This window comes from Dicentrarchus labrax, unplaced genomic scaffold (assembly GCF_905237075.1).
Source record: "Dicentrarchus labrax unplaced genomic scaffold, dlabrax2021, whole genome shotgun sequence".
NCBI lineage: Eukaryota > Metazoa > Chordata > Actinopteri > Moronidae > Dicentrarchus > Dicentrarchus labrax.
In genome coordinates this window covers 11,298,699-11,322,067 of record NW_026136703.1, presented here as the reverse complement: position 1 = coordinate 11,322,067, position 23,369 = coordinate 11,298,699, and the positions used below count along the sequence as shown (strand labels likewise).

General features: G+C 41.0%; 2 protein-coding genes across 5 annotated transcripts; both read left to right on the top strand.

Moving 5' to 3' along the window:
* Positions 1–154: 154 nt before the first annotated feature.
* lin52 (lin-52 DREAM MuvB core complex component) lies at positions 155–11,869 on the top strand. 2 transcript variants are annotated; one of them, XM_051395915.1, is made up of 6 exons: positions 155–230; positions 2,384–2,458; positions 2,555–2,592; positions 2,715–2,781; positions 2,963–3,046; positions 11,441–11,869. In XM_051395915.1, the coding sequence occupies exons 1-6, from the start codon at positions 212–214 to the stop codon at positions 11,494–11,496; spliced, it is 339 nt and encodes a 112-aa protein (XP_051251875.1). In that variant the 5' UTR covers positions 155–211; the 3' UTR covers positions 11,497–11,869. The 2 variants fall into 2 exon arrangements, with proteins under 2 accessions (XP_051251875.1, XP_051251876.1); XM_051395916.1 differs by lacking the exon at positions 155–230 and adding an exon at positions 579–597.
* A 4,527-nt stretch (positions 11,870–16,396) lies between these two features.
* On the top strand, positions 16,397–22,788 carry vsx2 (visual system homeobox 2). 3 transcript variants are annotated; one of them, XM_051396148.1, is made up of 6 exons: positions 16,397–16,586; positions 16,946–17,546; positions 17,865–17,949; positions 18,442–18,565; positions 21,154–21,334; positions 21,690–22,788. In XM_051396148.1, the coding sequence occupies exons 2-6, from the start codon at positions 17,123–17,125 to the stop codon at positions 22,067–22,069; spliced, it is 1,194 nt and encodes a 397-aa protein (XP_051252108.1). In that variant the 5' UTR covers positions 16,397–16,586; positions 16,946–17,122; the 3' UTR covers positions 22,070–22,788. The 3 variants fall into 3 exon arrangements, with proteins under 3 accessions (XP_051252108.1, XP_051252109.1, XP_051252107.1); XM_051396149.1 differs by having other exon boundaries at positions 16,397–17,546; positions 21,753–22,788; XM_051396147.1 differs by having other exon boundaries at positions 16,397–17,546.
* Positions 22,789–23,369: the final 581 nt, after the last annotated feature.

Below are 23,369 nucleotides of genomic sequence, written 5' to 3'. Positions count from 1 at the left end.
TAGGTAAAGGAGGCAGCTATGCTGTAATATATATAATATAATATACAATGTATAATATTAAGCCTCTGGCTTCATCTTGATACCGGATTGTATCCTCTGACAGTAAACCAGTGGGCCGCCTGGTGGCGGGTTTGTGAAGTACACTGGTACGCGTCAACTCCAGGGACGGCTGCTGTGATTGGCTGTCGTTTATCACGTGTTTATTCTGAAGATGGCGTCTCCAAATGGAGGTAAATTCTAATTCCTTACCCTGCTATGCTGTGTATAAATTGTAAATTTGACATCATTACGGGGATTAAATCGTTAGCGGGTCATGTGCTGTTTTTACACGAACATCCAGAGACGACGGAATACACATGTTAGCGCTGTATTTGCACTGTTTGGAGATGTTTTTTCCCGTTGGCTAAAGCCTTCACTAGCCCCAGTGTTGTGTCTGTCCAGTGAACAGAGAAACACAGCGGGCAGCAAGCTTGAACCACTCGTACAGTTTGATCCACAGAGCTCAAACTGTGTGTGCTGCTAGATATAAACAAAGCTAGCTCATAAAACTTGCTGCTGTAGTATAAGCAGGCTGGATCACCTGTATTTATAATATGGGTAAGAGTTACAGTGTTGTGTTTCACTACATCGTGATTAGTTATGGGTTGTACTGGTGGTAGTCTTTCAGTTCTTCACGTTTTTCCTCCCACACAACGTTATTGTTATTACTGCAGACTATACACATTACTTTTGTAACGTTTTCACAATAAAACCCTCTCACAGTTCGCTGTATAATGCCATACAGTTGCCACCTGTGTTGATGTTTTGGGGGTTGCTGTGTGGTATGTTTGATGAACTCTGGGTGTATGCTTCATTGATTCAGTTTCTGCATTTTACTCATGCTTATATTCTCATATCTATGTTGTTTAAGTTACCTATTTTCTTGTGTTTGTCCCTGTATTTTTGGGTTGTCTTTCACTGTTTAGCACGTTGAAGTGTGCTATATAAATACAATTTCCATTGCCATGGTTACTAACCGAAACATATAAATGTAATAAAATATACATATAAAGACAGGGGTGGAAAGTAACTCAGTACTTTAACTTATGTACTGTACTGTACAATTCTGAGGTACAGGTACTTAACTTTATACTTCTACTCCACTACATTTCAGAGGGAAAATTGTACTTTTTACTCCACTTCATTTGACTAAATAATATTATTATAAATATATATATATATATATATATATATATATATATATATATATATATATCTTATAATTAACAAATATTATGATGTAATACTATAGATAAAACTTTATTGATCACCAGGGGGAATTCACAAGCTACCCAACAGATAAAGTATATACATTATTTAAACTTAGCCCCACATTTACCACCATGCATCAGTTATTATAATCCAATAATATGATATACATCATCCTGAAATGGGCCATTCTGCACAATGAGTACTATTACTTTTAGTACTTTAAGTACGTTTTGATTAATACTTTTCTACACTGTGTTATTGTCACTTTTTAAGTACAAAATCTGAGTACTATTTCCACCTCTGATGAAGAGATTTATAAACTATACATGTGAACATGTAACTCTTTATTTATTTATTTATTTATTTTGTTTTCCATGATGATGCTCATATTTTAACTCATAGGTTTACATGTGCATCTTTATGTGCTACCAAAGGCATTGGCTTTTATTTAACATAGATTACATGACATAACTTACAGTAATACCAAACATGGAGTATTGAAGCATGTCCAAAACCTTATGTTGTATGAAATTTGCATTAAAAAGTGAACATTTTCCTGCCAGATCAAACACACAAACATTGTATGTTACATTGATATACTGTAAATGTACATTTCACAAAAACTGTTGCTCTAATTCACGTTCTTTTCTTCACTGTACTGATGACTATGTGCCTGTGCCTATGGTATGCTTTGGTTTTGGCCATGAAACTGAAACAGTTAGATGTTGTTTGTTATAGACACCAGTTCAGTTAAAGGAATGATAAGTAACATGTTTTAGATGAAGAAATAAATGATATGTTAATAACAGACAACTTTCAAATGACTAGATAAAACATACTTTATTTTAAAAAGGCCCTACAGGATTTATTGTTTTAAAATGTAGTTCGGGTCAGAGGTTCAGTGCTTTAGTAAAAGGCCAGCTATACTGGTTTAATCATAGTAGTGACATTTGGACAATTTCATCTTAATTCCTTCACTTCTGCTGTTCTGAGGTATACATGTACTCACTTTGGGTATCTCATCTCTGCTCGCACTTTTATTCTATCTGAAACTCTTCCATTAGATGATTTATAAATATGCGTTTTCCTTATTAACTTTGTTTTTTTTAAATACTTTTTTGTGTCGTAATAGGTGACAATTTTGAGTCCTCTTTGCTGAGTTTTGAGAAGTTGGACAGAGCATCACCAGACCTGTGGCCAGAGCAGTGTAAGTTTACATCCTCGCCGCTCTTGTGTAATTACTCACTATTAGATTGTGCTTTATTTTGTTATAATATTGATTATCTCGTAATCTCTCATACAGTGCCCGGAGTTGCAGAATTTGCTGCATCTTGTAAAAATGTGAGTAAGATTCACTGTGGCTCGCTTTGATTTACAAACTAGATAATTAAATAGGCTTGGCATATTGTAATATATAGGCCTGATCTATAAATCTCTCTCTGTTGTTGTGTCTTACATCACAGCCCATCAGTAATTCCCCCCCCAAGTGGATGGCTGAACTGGAGAGTGAGGATATTGAAATGTTGAAAGGTAAGTGTTATTATTTTGTAATATTTTCTGTGTACCTGCAACAGTTGGTGTTAAACAGGAAGATTGTGGACAGAAATAGTCTTAACATATAATCCTGTCAAATGGGATAACGTTTAGCCAAAACTAGTGACTGTACATGTAGCTAAGAGCTTTCATTATGGGTGCTGTTATCCTTCTGTAGAGCTGGGTAGTCTGACCACGGCCAACCTGATGGAGAAGGTCAAAGGACTTCAGAACCTCGCTTACCAGCTGGGATTAGAGGAGTGTGAGTACATGAACGATACACAAACCGCACAATGTACAGTACAGGCAGTAAAAGGAATGGGTGTTGATGCAACTGTAGGTGCTACGATATTAAAATGTTTTTGTTTGTTGCCCTTTTCTGATCAAATTTGCTGCAAAACACATGATTTGAGGTTAATCACAAGCCGTCTGTAGTCAGTCACATGCCACCACTAGATGGTGCTCATAGCCTTTCTTTATCAAGCGTGTGGATTTCATAGCACGCTTGTGTGCTTTCACATTCAAAACCCAAACAGGCTGACTGCACATTGGGTTATATGTTTGTATCCAAAGACAGAATGTTGGGATTTAGAGCCAACTCTACATTTCTGTCAAACAGCATAAAGTCTAAATTCAGGTCAGATCATGTATGTAGGTCAATATTGTTGAATTGGAAAAGGTAAAGAAATAAGGGCATGCCCACAAGAGCCCATACAACAAGTGCTCAAGCATTTGATGGATGCAAAATCTAGTTTTTAATCCATTCCCCACTGCCTCCATTGTCATAATCCTTATGGAGTGTGGATTAGAGAGCTGTAGCTAAGTGCTCATATTTTCCTAAGAGAAAAATGGGTATTTATTTTCCAGTGAAATAACACATAAGCAATAAATAATTGTGGTACATAACACCCGCACACACAAATACACACAGTTACGGTGGAAGATATAAATAAATGCACATTTTCCCCCCAAGTCAGTTAAATTCAGCCAACATGGTGGTACATAGCAAAGTGATCTGATGTAGACGGTGAGTTGAAAGAACAGTAGAAATGTTGCACTGCGGCCTGCTGGTAATGAGCACACTGCTTTGTAAAACTCCATAAAGACATCCTGTACTTATAAATCAAAATATGCCAAACATAATTTGGAAAAGCTTTGATGAAAATTTGAGAGATGCATAAGATGAAACTTTTTATTTATGTAAAGAGATCCTCAGTTTTCAGGCAAGGGAGCTGACTCCAGAGTGATTGAAATGTTTGCTCCAGTTGTATAATTCACTAATATCCTGATAGAGATACCACAGGAATCACGAAAACCTGGATAAGAGTATCACTACGTATTAATAGGCTATAGATTGTGTAGCATGTGTTTTATTTGCATAGGCCGCATGTCGCAAATTCATTTTGTTGAGAAAGTGTTTAATCTCCCTGACTTCCCAAAACCCGGGGAAGCATGTAATCTGGCTGGTATAAAGATGTTAGCTGTCACAGGTGCAGGCCTGCAGGCTTTGCAATCATGTCATGTACCCCAGGATGACGGGACACAATGATGGTTATTATTGGTGTCGGAGCAGCCCTGTAATGGGTGCCTGTTTAATGCTCTCTGGTTTAATTTTCTCCTTTTCCTGGCTGTCAGGGGAGGCCTTGTAAATCTCAGCTACTTTTTCATCATGTTTGTGCACTCTTCAGTACCCGTAAACGAGACTCCGCAGAGGCATAGCAAAGCGAGGGCAGGGGACAGGATTTACTGCCCCTCCCCCTTCAACATGTGGACCATTAAAGAGGAAGCTGGTTAATGGGCAGAGCACAATCAAGCAGTGAAAACTCACCCACCCTACTGCAGCGAGAAAGGGGATCTGGACCAAACATTATTACAAGAACACCATTATCCTATGCATAGACTACACCTGACGCGCACTAGTGTAGGCTTCTGCTTTTTCTTGCAAACTGTGCACATATTTTAGTATATCCATGTTTGTACATATGTATTAACATGAATGTGAAGGGGGGAATGTAACACACCCGTAACCCCCCCCCATCCCACCTGCCCCAACCACCCGTCCACCGCCCACCTCCCACCAGCACCCCCAATAATGGCTGTGCGAAGCTGGCCCGGTCTAGTCCCAGAGGAGCTAGACGCGTGCCTCTTCCTCAGGCCCCAGCTGTTACTCCAACCATGATGAATGCCTCTGTCGTGGGCCGCTGAGCGTAGGCATCAAGCCCAGAGTCTCTGGGGAAAGCTGAGGACTCTGATAAGTGCTGTTATTGGAGGTAATTGAAAGCTGAGCGTTCCTTTGGGATGCACTGGAGGGCCTCAACCACTGAGCACCAAACTGCTGGAGGTGGTGATGGTGCTCTATCACACTTGTGGGCTCAAGGCTACTGAATACCATTTAACACTTATCCGTGTTGTCAATTAGGAAATGTTTCTACTGTAGACTTTGCTCGGGAATTTAGATGTTCTTTCTTACAGAAACACACAAGGTGATTATAATTCCATGGTGGTTCTTTTAGGAAAAGTTTAAAAAAAAAAAAAAAAAAAAATTTTAGAAACATGTATGGCATTAATTATTTTCCACCAAATGGTGTCAGTATACTCCCCTTGAAACCCGTACCTACATGTTCCTAAACCCTAGATCTGTTTTGCGTTTCCACTGCAGACAGTACTAGGCAGGGTTGTTCCCGGATGGTAATGACCAGGTCAACCACACAAGTAGCGTGACATCATATGTAACGTGACACAATGGAGGACTAGGACATCCAATGTTTTCTGTTCTGTTTCTTGTCGGTATGTGGCTGTTTATTAGCAAGCAAGACAGTTGGTTCTGTTAGTGCCATCCACAACTTTTGCCAATGGAAACGGAAAAATAAACATTCTAATGTGTAACGAACTGAACTGATCAGGACTGCGTGGTGGAAACGCAGCTATTTATAGGAGTTCAAGTGAACTGTGTCTTTGACTGACTCACAACAGGGGTTGAATAAGAGCTAAGAAGGTATCCTTTAAAGTGTAATCCTAAAGGAGTATAAACATCAATGTTAGAAGTTATTGTGGTGAGTAGGCAGCTTTATGAGTTGATAACAGTGAGAAACTCGAGTTTGCCACCTTAAGTGGGACCAAAATCTGTGTCATAGACTAACATGAATTTATTTTTACCCAGATCTAAAAATGTTACTCATCAGTCATTAGTCACGTAATTTTTAAACAAGACAGCATGCTGGTGATATCACCATATTACAATTATCAAAAACTTTGATATCACGCTAAAAACAGCATCACTCAGTGTATTTTGGGTGTAGCACCACCTGTAGCACCTGTCCTCCACCGTGATGCCACCCGGTGTAGACCCAGGCCTGACCCCCGTTGCGTCTGCCCGTGTGAAGGTGAGACTGAAGGTCGCCCTGCCCTGACAGCTCCTAATGGGCCCCCGCATTCAACACCTCCTCCTCCTCACCCTCACCCTCCTCCTCCTCCTCCTCCTCCTCCTCCTCCTCCTCACCCTTAGGATCAATCTCCGGCCTATTAGAAGCATGCCGCTGCTGAATATGATTGCATTCACTGGGCCCCACTGGTGCTAATGTGCCTCCATCAATCCATCAGGCAGGCTGACCGTGGGGCGGGCGGTTATGAAGTGCCTGAGCTGACAGCCGCTGAATGAGGAACAGGGGATGCCTTCCCCACTACCCTTCCTCCTCCTCCTCACCTCTACTACTCCTCTGTGCTCGTCTTCTCACCTCTCCCCCCTGTCTCTCCATAGTTGCGATGAATGGCAGCGCGGTGTCTCGTCCCTTTTGAAGGTGACACCTCCGCTGTAAGGAAAGTGAAACGAGGATCAAGAGTGGTTCAGTTGTTATCATCTTCATATTCAGTGACATCAGGTTTTATGTGGTTAGTTCTCTTAAATTGGCTCCCATCTTCTTTTTGCTATTTCTCAATAGCTCTGCAGCTATAGCGATGGCCCATTGTTGGAAAATCTTTAGCAACTCCACACACATTTTGCATCAGGATGACACGAGTGTCTCCTTCCTCGTTGTAGCAGGTTGCAGCTGTATCTGATGGAGCCTGCCCGTATCTTAAACAGGATCAGTGTCGGAGTTGTGTGAAAGCAGAGGCAGGCAGAGCTTAACACACACACACGCGCACACAAACACACTGCTCCTCAGTTCTCCCTGCCTGCCGCCTCCCTGAGCAGATCGGAAATGACACCTCATTTCCATAAAGGCATTAGGAATTCATTGGATTTTCTTTCCCAGCTAATCATAGTGAGGGTGTAAAACCTTTTAGGCTTTTTAATGAATGATTTTTGACTGATTGCCTATTAATAAGGACACCTCTTGAACAGGCATAGGCTGGGGCAGGGGTTGGGAGGTGCAGATGTGTTTGTTTTGGTGTGTGTGTGGGGGTGTGTGTGTGTGTGTGTGTGTGTGTGTGTGTGTGTGTGTGTCAGCCAGGCGAAAATACATTGTAGAAGGAGGAGGAGGAGGAGGAGAGGAGGGGTGGGCCCTCTCGGTTGGGACATAAAGAGGAACCAGTGGCTCCCCTGGGAAATCACAGCTCGTGTCTGCATCTTAAATATCCCTGTGAAGTATCAATAAGTGGGTAATTGAATTTTGAACACAAACATGAGCGTCATGTGTATGTGTTGCAAGACGGGCAGTGCTGGGGGGGGGTGCTACGGGGAAGGGCGCGGCGGCTGAGTGTGTGTGCCTCCTAGTGTTTCTTTGCTTGTGTGTTTGTGTGTTTCATCTCCTCTGTGTCTCCCTTGTCCCCGGGGAGGAGGGCGGTGAAAGAGGATGTTAAATCCATTAAATAAAGCTTACGGGCTGTAATAGCTGAGCAGCGCTCTGAGATGGGCAGTGAGGGTCAGATAAGTCCTCTTAACTCTTAATGAAAGTGAATTGGGGCAGTCAGGGCCGGGGTCCAGGACTCCAGTTAACCCAGGTGGTCATCTGTCTTTGGAGCTAACAGGGGTCCAGCGAGCTCATCGGGAGCATGCCATTGAGAGAGGCAGGCAGGCGGGGGGGAGTTGTGCGCGCGGGGGGCGGGGGTGATGATTACTCTCATTTTATACACAGGGGAGTGGTGGTGGGGGCTGGGAGTGGGCTGTGACAATGACACCCAGATCACTCACCGTAAACGAGGGAAAAGTAAGATGTTACACCGGCGCGTTTCCTCTGCATTTACATTTGAGCCACCTGGGATCTTCCAAATGAAAACGACTTGCCAGTGCGGAACAGAGGAATTGCAACATTGCACCACAGAATCTCCTACGGTTTTAGTCCTTGCTGTTTAATTTTGGAAAAAGGGTGATATTTTTTAAATAGCCTCAGGCCATATTTAGCTGTTTGCAGATATAGGTTAATCTCTATTGTTTCAATGTACCTTGGCAACAGTAATCAGGTCTAAATCTACAGCCAGAGGATTACTGGGTTGATGTGGGAGTTAGGGGGGCACAGGAGCCTTCAGCAGACTCCTCTGTTATCCCTGTTATCTGCTCCATACTGGATCCTCTGCCAACATGTTCTCAGCCTTCAATCTGATGATAACCTGGCTAAACTGTGTTTGTTTATGGATGAAAATTATCTCTAACTGCTAGATAAAAAGGGATTGCAGTCAAAAATTTTAGAAAATCTAATATGCATCAAATGATTATATGTATACATGTTTACTGAACTAGTTGTAGAATGTGGTGGAGACCGGTTTTGGGCTAAATGATAATTAGATTGCTACAAATCAACAGGGCAAGGTGATGGCCCACAGAATCCATAAGGTGTCATTTAGTATGGATGGCAGTCGTAACAAGATGCTGATTAACTTAGTGCAAAATTAGTAATTGACCTTTCTAATCAACTAAACAAATCTCTAAGTCCCCCTAATCAGTATTGATCTCCCCCGTTGTATGACAAAGCCTGTGTGTGTGTGTGCATGCGTGTGCATGGGTGTGAGGGCCTGTGCTTTTAGGGCTTTCAATCTGTATATGTAAATCTTACAAAAATTGCATGCTGGCTCACTGACACTATCGATCCTAATGTAGCACAAAATATAAACAAATATCCAGATAATTGGCAAAAGAAAATGTGACTGAATGTATGTTCCCGTCTGCTACCATTATGCAAATATTCGAAGTTGGTTGCAATAATTCTCAAGTCAGGTGCCATTAAACCATTGCAGTAGAAGAGGCTGCAGCGAGATGATGAGATGAAAAGAATGTCAGTCACACCTCAAACAAATAAAAACGATAAGGAAAACATGATGGAAATACGGCCCTTACGTTTGTTTCATGTATTCATTTGATGAACGTCATCAGCTCCACACAGATAATCAGTGGATGTTTAAGTCACATGTTTTATGTCAGTCGTGATTTATTTGTTAAGTCTGTTTTCAATTTTTATCAATACACTTTCCATCTCAGCCAGGTGTAGAAACTTTTTTCGGGATACTTTTTTCCAGTGTTTCCACTCAGCACTTGACTAGAACAGAGCCGTTGTTAGCATTAGTGAAGCTTTTCTTATTACGCCATGTAAAAAAAGTGTTCCCACTATATATGCCTTTAGTTAGAGGTTGTCTTGCATTTTGGTTGGCCTCGTCACCAACACAGAGCACCACCTTCACCTTGCCAATCACAATGCCTCTCCCCATAATTCCTTTTTATAAAAAGAGAGCCACACATCATAAATTGAGCACTGATTTATGTTTAATGGGGTCTTTAATGTGATGATATCAATGATATTTCTATCTGAGTAGGGGGAGGGTGAACTGAACCGTAATTAATGAGACGCTCAGTGGGGCGAGGGGTCTCGGGAGGAGTGGCACAGCCATCCTTGATCTGTTTTACAGTTTGGGCTCATCAAGAGACGGAGAGAGCGATAACAAGAGAGAGAAGCATGACACCTTAAAAATCTAAAATATTAACTGCTACCCATTACCTTTCCTTGTGTAACTGCTCCTAATACGAAAGCGTTTGCAGCATTAGGGTCATCTCAATGTAATTGCTTTCCCTCGCCTAATTTTGATGGCTTCATTTCAATCTAAAGCACCCTCTGCATGTCCAGGGGTCCTCTGATGACTTTGTTTAGTGTGATTTGAAGAGACAGCAAAGTGCAAAATGAATCCATCCCATTCCAATTAGCATCATCTTTAACCTAATGAGGGACACCTCAAGGTGACGTGGCCCCCACGCCCAGATGCACCATTATCATTCCACACTGGGCAACTCATCTAAATTACTTGCTGGCCCGGCTTTTTCATTAGCCGCCGTGGGCAGGGGAGGCGGGGCCCTTTCACACCAGCACACAGTGCAGACAGCAGCTAGCTGAGATCCTGATCACGGGCAGGCATCATGAAAGTGGTTGACACTGCTTAATGCCTGTTTGAAATCAGTCATCTCTGCTGCTCTGTAGGCTTATATTTGAGTGATGTACAAGGTTAGTTAGAAACTGAATGGAGTCGCTGAGGTGATCTTTCGCAGCTCATAAAACCCACAGTGGAGCCAAGAGCCTGATCCTCTTCTCATCTTTAACAAAGAGTAATTACTGTACCTGGATGGCGCCTCCGCAGGGTTTATGATGATGCTGCAGGAAAGTCTCTACAGTCTGTATAGTGACACAAGAGTTTGTCTTTAACAGAAAAGCCTCAGCAATGATTGCTGTCCCAGAGAAGACCAGTTTCACAAAGGCTCTTCTGCAGGGACAGATCTGTTGTAGGACTGACTATGGCACAGAGTTAACACACTAGTTCATTGGATCCCACCCAGACATATTGCTGTTTTGGGACTTGAACCATTTCTGTAGAGTGTAAAACTCTTTGTATCTCTTTGAGCTGGGAAATATTTGCATTCAATACAATAATGTCAATAATATAACTGTATATTCACTCATAGGGCAAAGTCATATGGTCTCTGAGAAGAATAATGATAAAAGCCAGTATGGAAAATATAGCATTTTATTTTTATTTTTTATTTATGCAAAATACCCCAAAAATTTAAGTATGCAAGAATACAGGTATCCAGAATTTCAGGAAAATTGCAGTACATGTAGAAAGGTTTGAAAAATAAACAGTTTTAAATATATGTGTTTTGCATAATTTCCTATCCCCTTAAACATCTAAATGTCACTTATTTTAGACACGACCATATTCCATAATCACAAGTTGAGGTTTATACAGACATTTTGCCTTTATTCTCTCTCATCTCTGTGAACTGCCGACACACGAACACACACTTTCATGCAGGCGTCTGTCTGAGTACTCGTACCTCACTACACTGAGACAGCAATCAAGCAAATCACAAGACTGTTTGGTGGCTACGTCTCCATTTTATGTTGTTTTCCATGTCCTGAATGAACAGATGTTTGTATAAATTACCTCCCAGTGTGACACTGTAGATATTAAATACATGCTCTGCATTACTAAACAACAGTTCTGAAGTTGTTTGAGCTGCAGGATTACAATGTAATGTGTGTCAGTCTTACACAACATTACATTGTAAGACTTAATAACCCCTTAATTTTTATTTTATTTTACCAACTTATCAAAGATTCTTTAAAGGGTTTAAAGGTTACTAGAGTCTCTTATGAGTATAATAATGTAAAAATCAGGTCTTTTTACCTATGCAATGGTTTATCTTGTATATGTGATGTTGTGTCTTCTTGTTTTTCAGCCAGAGAAATGACCAGAGGGAAGTTTCTGAACATCTTGGAGAGGCCCAAGAAGTGATTTTTTTTTTTTTGCAAACAGGAAATGTGGGACTGCCAGGTGAATCAGATCTATGCGTTTACCAATATGTTCTGAACATGTTCAGACCTTCACAACAAAGTTCAAAGACTTTGCACTCAAACTCTAAATTGGAGCAAAGTGCTCACTCACACACACACAGTGAGGTCTTCAGTGCACCCGTTATCCCCCTATAGATAGATGCCTTTACATTTATGAAAACTCCAAATGATTTAATACCTCCTTACCGAATTTCTCTGAGGCTCGTAGACCTGCTTTGATTAAATGTTCCCTATTTATTGTTATTTCTATTTTAAACATGATTTACATTTTTTGAAAATTGTCAAGTTGTATAATAAAGTTTTAAAATGAAAAAGACGATTGCCTTTTATTTAAAATCCCCTTGAATGATTAAGTTTGCAGCCGAAGCAGCTAACTTTGGTGATGCAACCGTCTTTAGAGACTGTTCAACTTTTAATCAGGGCAATAACTTCATGCCTTTCATTCCACAAAGTGCAGCACCTCTCCGGCTGTGGACATGTAAGGAGCTCCGACATGAGAGTGCTTTCCCGGCTACCAGGGCATGTTTTCCATTTAATGAGCATTGGAAGCAGGGTCCCCTACACAAAACATTGCGTAAAAATAATATTGCTCATTGTCATCGCCCATAATGAGAGTTGACATAATTACTAGGACCATTTCTTTTCTAATTAGCACACTTCGGCCTTGTCGGAGCTAGCGGCCAGGCAAAAAGAGAATCAGACAGGCATGCCGAATGGGAAACAAAAAGAAGTCCATCCGCCATAATTAGGTAAGACAATGCCTCGGACTGTTCTCGGCTGGAGATGTCGCTGGGGCTCTGGTCGCTCACTCCCAACAAGTTACACTTCTCCCCAGGCTGCTAATAAGCCCCTAATCGTCTTTCCGATTCACACGGACAGAGGCCGTCATTGCCTCAGTGGCTTCACCCCCTGCCTCTCACACGGACCCTGGTTCACCCCTTTTGAAAACTATGGGTTATTTATACAGTTCTGCAGGTTTCAGACAGTTTGTGGATCCTGGAACACAGCATGGCCTGGTGGAAGGAAGATGGGGGCCAGAAAGTGCATTTAATCTCTGCTGTGTCCAAATATTGTAGTTTGAAGGGTTCTTTTTTTTTTTTTACATAAAAGCACAAATCAAATAAAAAACAAAGGTTTAGACTCCCACTATCCCAAATCACATCAATAACCTATAACTGACACACTGTTGAAAAATACGATATGGGCTTTTTGAAAAACAAAATCAAATATTTTCTGATGCTATTGAAAGATTCTGTACTGTTACACAATTAATGCATGAACAGCCTACTAAATTCATATTACATAGTGGTGCCTATACCACTTTTTAATAAGACACCCTTTATCAAATCTGTGAGTTGTAACTAATGCCTTTATTAATAATGCTTAATAATGCTTTGTACTCATCAATAAGCCATTAATAAGAAACATTTTGGGTTGACACAAATTGTGTAAAATTCATTTGAATGGTGTTTATCCTCCCCCAGCACTTGCTTTACCCTCTGGAAAAGAGTTATAGAGCATGTGGCTCTGCATCCATTTATAACAACATTTTTTTTTATTTATATATGCTACATGCTATATACAACATATGCATACATATTTATACATATATGTAATTACTTGTTAACATTTATAACAGCAAACTTGATGGCTTATTAGAAAGTGTACATTGCACTGCAAACACTTTTAGCTGCAATATTACCAAGTAGAAAGGATAAAAAACATTAAACCTGCAACCCAGCTGTGGTTTGGGTCATGAAACCATTACTTACAACTTAACCAGGGTTGTAAGTAATGGGTATTCAGGGTATTCAGATCCTTGCATAAGTAAAAATTAAAAATACCTCATTACAAGTAAAAGTTAAAAAAAAGTACAAGTAAAAGGATTATTAGCTACATGTAAAGTAAGAGTACTGCAAGAAAATGGCCTTATAGTGTGGCCTATTTTATTGTTTGATTATTACTGCTTGTGTAAATAGTATAATTATTTAGTCGAGGTACATCTGATTTTAACGGTTTTATATATTTTTATGTAGTTCAATCTATAAAAATGTATAAGATAATGTGCTTTGTAAATTCTGTGGCTGTCAAATAAATCTAGTGGAATAAAAACTACAATTACTACCTCTGAAGTGTACTCAATATGGATCCACTATCTGTTAGTAAATTCCATATCAAATGTTTGCTTTTAGTAACCACTAACTCCTGGAGGTGACCCTGCTGTCACTGGGCAGGTTGCATGTAGACACTTGTTGCTGCTGACTGATGATCATTCAGTCCGCGCAGCGTTGACGTTGTAAGCGACCTGACATCCTCAATATGTCACCCGCAGCCTCCCTGCAGCCAAACGGCCTCTTCAAGAAAAACCAGTCAGTCCCCTGCAGAGCCGGTCATTCATATGGAGAGAGCTCCTCCATCCATCCACCCATCCGCCCATCCGCCCGTCCGCAGTGCGTTGCCTCGACCTCACATGGCCCCTGTGCCCCGACAAACGTCAATCCGATGTGCCCTGAGTCCTTAAATTAGCTGTCAATTAGTGCAAATTAATCAACTCCTCGCCTAATTAAGCAATGCCGACGGGCAGCTACCAAACATGCCATTGTGGAGGAGCCATGAGAAAGCTGCGGGGCTTGCAAACTCTTTCTGTGCTGGGTAGGAGGAGGAGGAGGAGGAGGAGGAGGAGGAGGGGGAATCACATCACATCACGCCCTGCAAGTGCTTTGGGAAAGCAGAGGCTCTGGCTGTGCTTTAGTTTTTCCCCTGACTCGGCTCTACATGTGTGCTGTCATCAAGTTTCCTGCACCCTGTTTCAACACCGAGGGTGCAGCTTGATTCAGCAACTGCAGACTGAACACATGCAGCAGCAGATGAGTTTAACTCCACTTTGACCAGCCTGTTAAAATATTGCATATTGAAAGCAGCGGTATTAAAGGATAAAGGTTCATATATACAGAGGCATTGGGGTCACATGAGCAATGGGGCCTGCTGGGGGTCGGTGATATTCCTGCTGTGACCTTCCTGCAGAGAAAAAGTTGCTTATGCATTATCACAAATGCATTTCAAGCTTTATGAGTCACATCAGCAGGATGTGATATTCAGTATAATGGGCGGTTTTCACTTATAGCTCTTTATTAGTTGTTGACCTGCTGCAGACTGTTTGAAGGTTACAGGCTGGATGCGTTTATCACGCACACTTTGTCCCTAATTTTTGCATTAGGGCCTACAAAAAAAAGAAAGAAATTTGCCACAGCAGAAAGCGAAGTAGTGAAGGTAGGCGAGGAAGGATGTGGGGTTGGAGTGGAGTGGGGGATAAACAAAAATTTCCCAACAGCTGTTTGCTTTTTAATCTGCAGCCGTCAGATCCTGCAGGTCTTTGATGGGCAACCCAATCTACACGAGTGACTGAACTAAATCTTCCCTTAATCTAGAGCCTTATTAGGCGGCCCCTCTTCTGCATGTAATCAGCATGCATCCATTTTCACATGAGATGGATTAATAAAAAGCTATACAGAGAGGAGACGTGTTGCACTATCACCAAAACAAAAAAAAACAACAACAAAAACAACAAAAAAAAACAAAGAAATCCGCCGCCTGTATAGATTGCAGCAGAAGGGATGATGAAGTGAGCGGGAGCAGTAAGTTGCCTGTAATTGACGGGTCATCCTGACTCACACCCTTCCATGTTAATAAATGACTTGATCCCAACAGGCTGATGTGTCATTTACATATCCTGATAACATTGATTTCTTCATTAATAGAATTTCCACTAAAGAGGCCCTAATTAGTTTCAAGTGGCCAGCCACTAATTGCAGCAGCAATATTTTTCTCCTTAATCAGCAGCTCGTTTCACACTGTTTGATATGAAATATGAGTTTTGCCAGGAGGATGTGTCTCCTGTGTCAGGCACAGTTCATACAGTTTTAGGTTACTTTTGTCATGTTGTGTGCATTATGTATTTTGCTGTGTAATTGTCATGCGTTTCCATATTCCATTATTTTTGCATTAACGCTTTGATGATGCGTATGCGAGCAATGTGTGGAATCTGAATCTATTGGAAGCCAATGTACACTTGCATATGCACAGAATTTGTTTTTTTCTAATTTTGATTTCCAAACAAATTGATGCCAATGTAATAAACATTCAAATTACCACGAGCAATTCAACATATATTCGGGTCACTCCACGAGTTTTAATTTTGGCAGCAACATGTCAAAATTAGCTTTATGACAGTGAGAGTACTCTCTATCTTAACCCTCATTATCTGATTGACACTGAAGAGCCAAAGCAGAAAGGTCTAAAAAATAAGTATATATTTCTCCTTTTTTATGCATTTATATCAGAAAATAACAAATTAAATTTTTTTTTAAATTAGGCCAACATGCAAACACTGACGCCAACTAAAAATGCAAATGAAAAAAGTACACTAATTATATTCAAAATATCAATAAACCAGCATGATTCATCAACTTCCTGAAACCAAAATGTCCCGTTATTTTACTAAAGTTAATGTTTGAGGCCTACATGACCTGCCAGCCATAATTAGCTATTTCAGTGAGTTTAAATAAGCGAAATCTCCATAATGAAAGAGTCCTTATTATTATTATTATTATTATTATTATTATTATTATTATTATTATTATTATACATAAGATACAAATATCAGTTCCTTATTTATTAGTCTTGCACTTGTCTCCCATATTATTTTCCATCGTTCTCCCTGTGGTTTAATCTGCATCCTGCGCTGCTGTTGCGGCTGCGGCTGCGGGATTAGCGCTGTGCAGGACCGTGCGGCGCACACTGGGTCCATATCGTCCAGCTGTCGTTTTTGGGAGGGCCTTTGATTTGCGTGTGATGAGTTTCCCATAGCATCTGGAGATCAATTATCCATTCGTGTGAACCAGTGGTTGAGAGATCATAGCTGTCTCTGTGTGTGTTTCTGTGTGTGTGAGAAGAACCATTCAGCGAAAGGCATTACATACTGATTTATTCTAGGAGATTGAGGTAATTTTCTAAACCTGCAGCATTTCAAAGGTAAGTAAGAGGTGTGAAATATACGATTTAATTAGGCCTGACTTCCTGACGAAAATTCATACAAGCAATGGTATATCTGTGGTGAGTTTATGAAGGTTTGTTGAGTCTAATGGTGGAATTATATTGTAGTTAAATGTTCCTTATCTTTGTTAATGTCTATAGGACTCCAGGCACTTTTTTTGTACTGTAATTTAATGTTCATTCTCAGCATTTCGCCTGCAGGCTGTAGCCTTGAAGAAAGTCCTTTCGTTCCTCCCTTTCTCTCTGTAGCATAAATCCCTTCCGCGTTTATCCATATAGTCCTGAGGAAAATGCAGATATGTATCCGAGAGGGCGTATAATGCATCCATGATCCACAGGAATCCTGAATCCTTGCAGCTGATTGGCTGCTGGCTCCTGCCTCTTGTTGGGATGGACCTGTTGGATAAAAGGACCATTTTCTAAAGGACTCTTGTGTGTTATACAGAGGATCATGCACTGGGGACCATCCTGTAAGACGGTATAATAAGAAAAAGGCCTTTAGCATCGAAGATATCATGACGGGGAAGCAAGGCGCCGTGCTCTCGGAAAGTTTAAATCTATCGGAGAAAACCTCTCTGGGTGCGAATGGAGGGAGTATCAGCCACCAGCCGAAGAGCAGCGCGACCCATCCGCCGCCCAGGTGCACCGGCTTCGGCATCCAGGAGATACTGGGGCTGAATAAGGAGCCGTCGGCGGCCCCGAGGAGCCCGCTGTGCTCGCTGCCGGCCGGGGCGCACCTGATCGCCGCCAGGTCCTTGCTGGGCCCCGCCGGTGTGGGTGTGGGTGTCGGGATGGGATTAATCGGCCCTGGTGGAATTCCGTCGTTTTACAGCCAACCAGCGTTTTTGGAGACGGTGCTGTCGGACGCACAAGATGTTCACCTGCAGCCCCACAGCAGGTCCGCAGGGCCGCTGGACACCAGCCAGTCTGCCAGCTCAGGTGATCTGCAAACACCTAATAAATACTCCCCTCACTGCAATAGCATGTGTGTAATATCCAGCCTGGGTTACTGTGCATGCATTGCATAATTCTACGAATTAATTATTATTATTATTATTATTATTATTATTATTATTATTATTATTATTATTATGTGGTTTTAAATAAAATAATTAAAATGTAATGGAGTAATAAAAATAGCAGTGTTGTGTCAACTGTTTTTTATTTTATTTATGTTCTTACAATGCAATATATATATAGGCTATATATAGCTACAGATGTTATTAACTTGAATGCTTTCTTCTTGTTTTAATCCAGACTCGGAGGATTTATCTTCAAATGAACGAAAACTCTCAAAGTCATCAATAAGTCAGAGCAAGAAACGCAAGAAAAGACGTCACCGGTTGGTTTTGTTATTTCTGGTTAATAATGGCTGTATATATTTATTTTATTTTATTATAAATTTGCAGAAATTAATTTTATTTCCCCCCGTAAAATAAAGTAACCACTTATCATTTAGAAAGACTATTCTTTGTGTGCTTTTATTTATTGATACAGATAACCAACTAGTCCAGTTGCTGAAGAATTTACAAATTGGCCAGAGATTGATTGTATTTTCTGTCATCACTGACATGCAATGTTAGGCTTGTCCTGATTTGATTTGCTTTGACTTTTCTATTTTAACCATGCACATTAATAACAAAAGACTCAATTTATTGAAACTGGCTGTTATTTATAAAAATGTGTTAAGTGTTGTTTTACCTTTTGCGTTTTTATTTTCGTATTTATTAAAATAAGGCCATTTAGTTTGAACCACAAAAGGATAATTTCTGCAGGACACAATACATTTTGTGTAAAATGTTCAAATATTTAACACGATCACCGCTTTCCACAGGACCATATTTACCTCATACCAGCTGGAGGAGCTGGAAAAGGCCTTTAATGAAGCGCACTACCCGGATGTTTATGCCCGAGAGATGTTGGCCATGAAAACAGAGCTACCTGAAGACAGGATACAGGTGATACTCTCCTCTGGCACCCTGTGGGGTCTTATTCTAATAACGACAATTCACCGCTGATTCAAAACGTTTTTTACTTGTTGATGTTTGAACATGGACCACTGGGCTCCTAATTATTTATTATTAATTCAAACATTACATAACTTATAAATTAAACTATAGTTTAAACATCTCCTACATTAAGGTGTTTTCCTATAAAATACATTGAAAGAAATAAGACAAGCTGGACAGTAAATCCTTTTTTGGCTTTGTACAAATAACAGAATACTCAAATAGACCAGTAAATGTATTATTATAGGCTATAGGCTATATATATATATATATATATATATATATATATATATATATATATATATATATAAACAATCCAGTGTCTTATTTAGCTAATTTCATTGTATTCGATATAATTAGACTACATTTCTTTAGAACATACGCCGATCTGTGTGACTATTATAAGGCAAATATTATTGTCTGCCTTATGAATATGCACCTGTAATCTGTTCCATCAGCGCTCATGAGCTCCCGTAGGCCGCCCGCTGCCTCTCAATGTTTAAGGGGAGATGGGCTCTAAGTGATCTCCCCCCCCCTCTCCCAAGTAAATCGATCAGTGGTGCTCCCCTCCCTGTCTGAACAAAGCCCCGCTCCCCTCCAGCATCCTCGCCAGGATAGATAATCTCTCATCAGGCTGCAGTTGGATGTGAAACAATTTGTTCTCGGAGAAGGAGCCGCTAACGACCTAATCAAGCTATCAAGGCGGAAGAAGATTGCAGTGTGACCTGGACCATCCATCTGCCGGGGGTGCCTTTTAATCTCATTCTCATTACGGGCTCGCAACAGTACAGCCGCGAATAAATAATAAAAAAGAATTTAAAAAAAGGAAATAAATAAATAAGCCCGGGCCTGCTCCTATCCTAAATAAAATTAACACCCAATTTTCTCATTGAGAGTAATTAGTTAAATCAGACGAGCTCGGGAGGGCTGGCTGCCGGAGAGACGCAGGGAGTTCAAATGAAATAACTACATTGAATTTATTAGCACGGGTCAATAGCGCTGCTCCCCCGAGTCCCGGTAGTTTAATTTCCCGTGATATTTGCCCGCCTGCCCGCCATCGATTGGGCCTGAAATTAACTTATTTTTCAATCAGCCTCGGCGTGCCCCAGGGTCACTCCTCCTCGCAGCTTCCACACTGGCTCCTTTTGAGGGGCAGAGAAGCAATTTCTCATAAAAAAAAAAGAAAAAAAAAAGTATCTTGTATGAAATAAGGGTTATCATCAGAATTACCAGGAAAAAAAAAAGCATGAAAACGGTTTGATCGTTTTCAATTTAATATCTGTCCCCTCACTTGAATCTTCTCTCCGCCCCCCTCTCCTCCTATCCTCATCTCCTCACAGAGCCATCAGAGCTACCCTAAGTAGTGTTTAACAATCCTGTGTTGTGCTATACAATCAATTTGGCCTCCTCTCTCTCTCTCTCTCTCTCTCTCTCTCTCTCTCTCTCTCTCTCTCTCTCTCTGGGCTGACAGATAGCCTGTAGGGCCTTAAACAGTTGTTGGCTGAGGCCGAGTGAAGTGTCTTGATGTGTCAAACCATCTATAATGCCGGCGCAGGTAGCTGGAGATGAGCTCTGACAGGAGGCAGAGATCCTTCACACCTGTAGCCAGCAGGTTATGGGAAATCAATTGGCTGAATCCAAACAGAGCAGCTGTTATCTTACTTTGAATCACACTGGAGATTCCCAAAACAGGTCATCTTTGTAACTACTGAAGTGCTGAATTTGAGTTTCCGTGCCACTTTCTAATGGCTTTAGTGATGTTTAATAAATCATTTAGGTCGGTTTAAAGTCATCAATAACAACAGCTTGGGTTTCCAGTTTGTGTAAAAGCCCCTTTGATGGTGTTTATCCTTTCTAATAGTGCAGTTATACATGTGTAATGCATTAATAAATACTGAGAGGTTTACACTTTTTAATAAGCCATCATATCTGTAGTTATAAATGGCATTAAGTCAAAAATAAAGAGTTTTGACAGCCCCAAATTCAGTCGTATCGATAGCATATAACTGATGTATAAAGCATTAGTAAATTATTTATTCATCATTAATAAAGCCAGTGGGGTGCAGTGTTAGAAAGCGGTACCAATAGTGGCATCTTGCCGCAAGGGAATGCAAATTGTGAGCTGCTCGAGTTGGATTGTTTGCAACCCTTTAAAAGAAAACTGAATCCTAATTGACTCATTATCTCCACTCTGACGTCAAAGGACCACTAATCTCATGTAGTTCCATCTCTGCTATCCCAAATGATTGAAATCATGCTCTAGTTTGTGCCAGTTAAAAGCTGAATCTAATTTAGTTCTTCTATTGCAACAATTTCCCAAACTATTCAGAGTAATCATTACAGATCTAACAAAAAGCATCAGAAAGTGCACCAAATTTCAGCTGAAGAGCGTAAATGTTTTTTTAGCCAAACTATATTTTCCTCACTGGCAAAAACTGCAATATTCACGTCTATAGGGCACAGGGCATACTGACTTATGTGCCTTATTTGGAGGTGAGAGTGAGGGTAACTAACATGAAGGTCTCGTCCTGTCACAGGTATGGTTTCAGAACCGCAGAGCCAAATGGAGGAAGAGGGAGAAATGCTGGGGCCGTAGCACCGTGATGGCTGAGTATGGGCTGTATGGAGCCATGGTGAGGCATTCCATCCCCCTGCCAGAGTCCATCCTCAAGTCTGCCAAGGATGGCATCATGGAGTCCTGTGCCCCCTGGCTGCTCGGTGAGGCTTGATGTCTAACTGTGTCTCCAAACATTCACTGTCATTGTGTCATATGTCCCACATTATTCAGTAGTAACAATAGCTCATCAAGTTATTCATGCATAATCATAAAAACATATTGCAGTGTTTCACTGCTGTAGTGTCGGGTTGAGCGCAGGCACTGATGCCCTCTGTGCATAACTATGGTAGATGCTCTAATTTGATAAGCATAACCCTTTAAAGCAAATAAACTTCCTAAATAAAGAACATTTTGCATTAGATAAAATATTTTCATCCTCTAAGCTGGTCATGCATTGCCATCGTCCATTCAAACATTATATTCTAAACCGGAACTATTTTTGCTTGCTATTTTCAGTCCAAGATGGCTTACCAATCAACAGACGCTATTCTAAATCTGAATACCCGCAACTCTTTGCAGGGATGCACAAAAAGTCCACGGAGGCAGCAGCTCCCCCGCCGACAGGAAAGTGCGATGCGCCCCAGCAGCCGAGCTCTCAGAGGGCAGAAGAGGCTGAAGCGGAGGAGAAGAGGTCAGAAGGCAAGTCCACCATTTCTAAAGAGGAACTGAGGGAGAACAGCATTGCTGCACTCAGGGCCAAGGCACAGGAGCACAGTGCCAAAGTGCTGGGGACAGTCTCTCATGACAGACTGCTGGAGGGCAAACAGGAGAGACAGGCAGCCGAGGAGAAAGCCAGTGATCCCCGCAGTCCAGCAGAGGAGGAGAAAAGTCCATAGAGACTATCACCTACCCGAGGACTGTTATTCCCGTGAGTGAATGCAGTGGCCTGGCTGCTTTCAGCATGTGTAGGGACTTACCCAACATAACTCACTGTCCGGCAGGTTTTCAACCCTCATTGACTTCTCTAAACTGGCCTGTATCTGGACTTCTTTAAGAAGAAAAACTCATCTGGCCGTCACTGGCTCTGCACAGAAGATGCAAATGCACTTTTTCTGACTTAATTCTTAACATACAGTTGTTGTTGCTCATGCACAGTAGAGAGGATTTGACTGAGTGGGAGTAAAAGTGTTAATATTGGTGTATATAGATCCCACAATTATATATAGAGCCAGATGAGTAAAATTGTATCCACTATAACAGTTATAACACATTAATTAGGACAACCAGTGACCAATGAGCAGTCAGTGTCTGAAGGTATACATTTCATTCTTGGCATTTTCATTTCATTTTTACTGTTGCTTGTACTTAATGGTTACATTTGAAATAAGAACCATCCCACCGACAGTACTCTTTTAAGAGAAAGAAAGTAATTGTTGTCCTATATCGCGCTGTATATAATTGATATATTAATCTCTCTCACTAAGGCACAATTGGAAATATGTTTTCTTGTAGTCTTAAAACAATGTTTGTGTTTTCATTTCAAATTATGTATAACTCAAAATACAAAGCATAAAATAGAAATCACCTTTTATTAAATGTGGCTTTTTGGTGTCTATTTACTCTGATTTCCTTTCAAACAAATGGTCTAAAAAGTCATTGTCAAGGCATTACTGTAACTCTTAAATTACATGAAGTTGCCCCTTCTTGTTGGAGTAGCTACTTGTTGTCACTTGATGCTCTGCTGGCTGGGCTCATTAGGACAGAGTCCACAGCTGCATGCTTGGGTTAGTCCCTATAATCCGTCGCAGTTGAGAGCCTTCAATTTCAGATTAAACTAGGGGACCGGTACTTTCGGGACAGAAGAAAGAGTGAAAGCACCCCCGAAGTAGGATGACCTCAGCCTGATTCAAATCACTTTAATAGATGCTATTACCAGCCGACTCTCAAGCTGTTTTCATCCTCTTATCTAAATACTTAGCTGAAGTCTAACAGCTTTATTTGTTGGCAATCTTCACTTTCCTCCTGCGGCTGTCTGTAAAAACTTTGTATCAATCCAGCTTTACAACACGTCTATGTGTCTGCATTAGCTGTAATCCATATCACATTTTCACACTTCATCCTCAGTTAGCCAATGGGGCTTCCTAATGAGTTCCACTCCAATTAAACAGAGAGCAATTTCAAAGGGCAAGGGACGAC

Coding starts and splice junctions, on each gene's coding strand:
- lin52 (XM_051395915.1), top strand. Junction 2,782..2,962: donor GGATATTGAAATGTTGAAAG/GTAAGTGTTATT, acceptor ATCCTTCTGTAG/AGCTGGGTAGTCTGACCACG. Junction 3,047..11,440: donor CCAGCTGGGATTAGAGGAGT/GTGAGTACATGA, acceptor CTTGTTTTTCAG/CCAGAGAAATGACCAGAGGG.
- vsx2 (XM_051396148.1), top strand. CDS start 17,123: ATGACGGGGAAGCAAGGCGCCGTGCTCTCGGAAAGTTTAAATCTATCG. Junction 17,950..18,441: donor CGCAAGAAAAGACGTCACCG/GTTGGTTTTGTT, acceptor CGCTTTCCACAG/GACCATATTTACCTCATACC. Junction 21,335..21,689: donor CTGTGCCCCCTGGCTGCTCG/GTGAGGCTTGAT, acceptor TGCTATTTTCAG/TCCAAGATGGCTTACCAATC.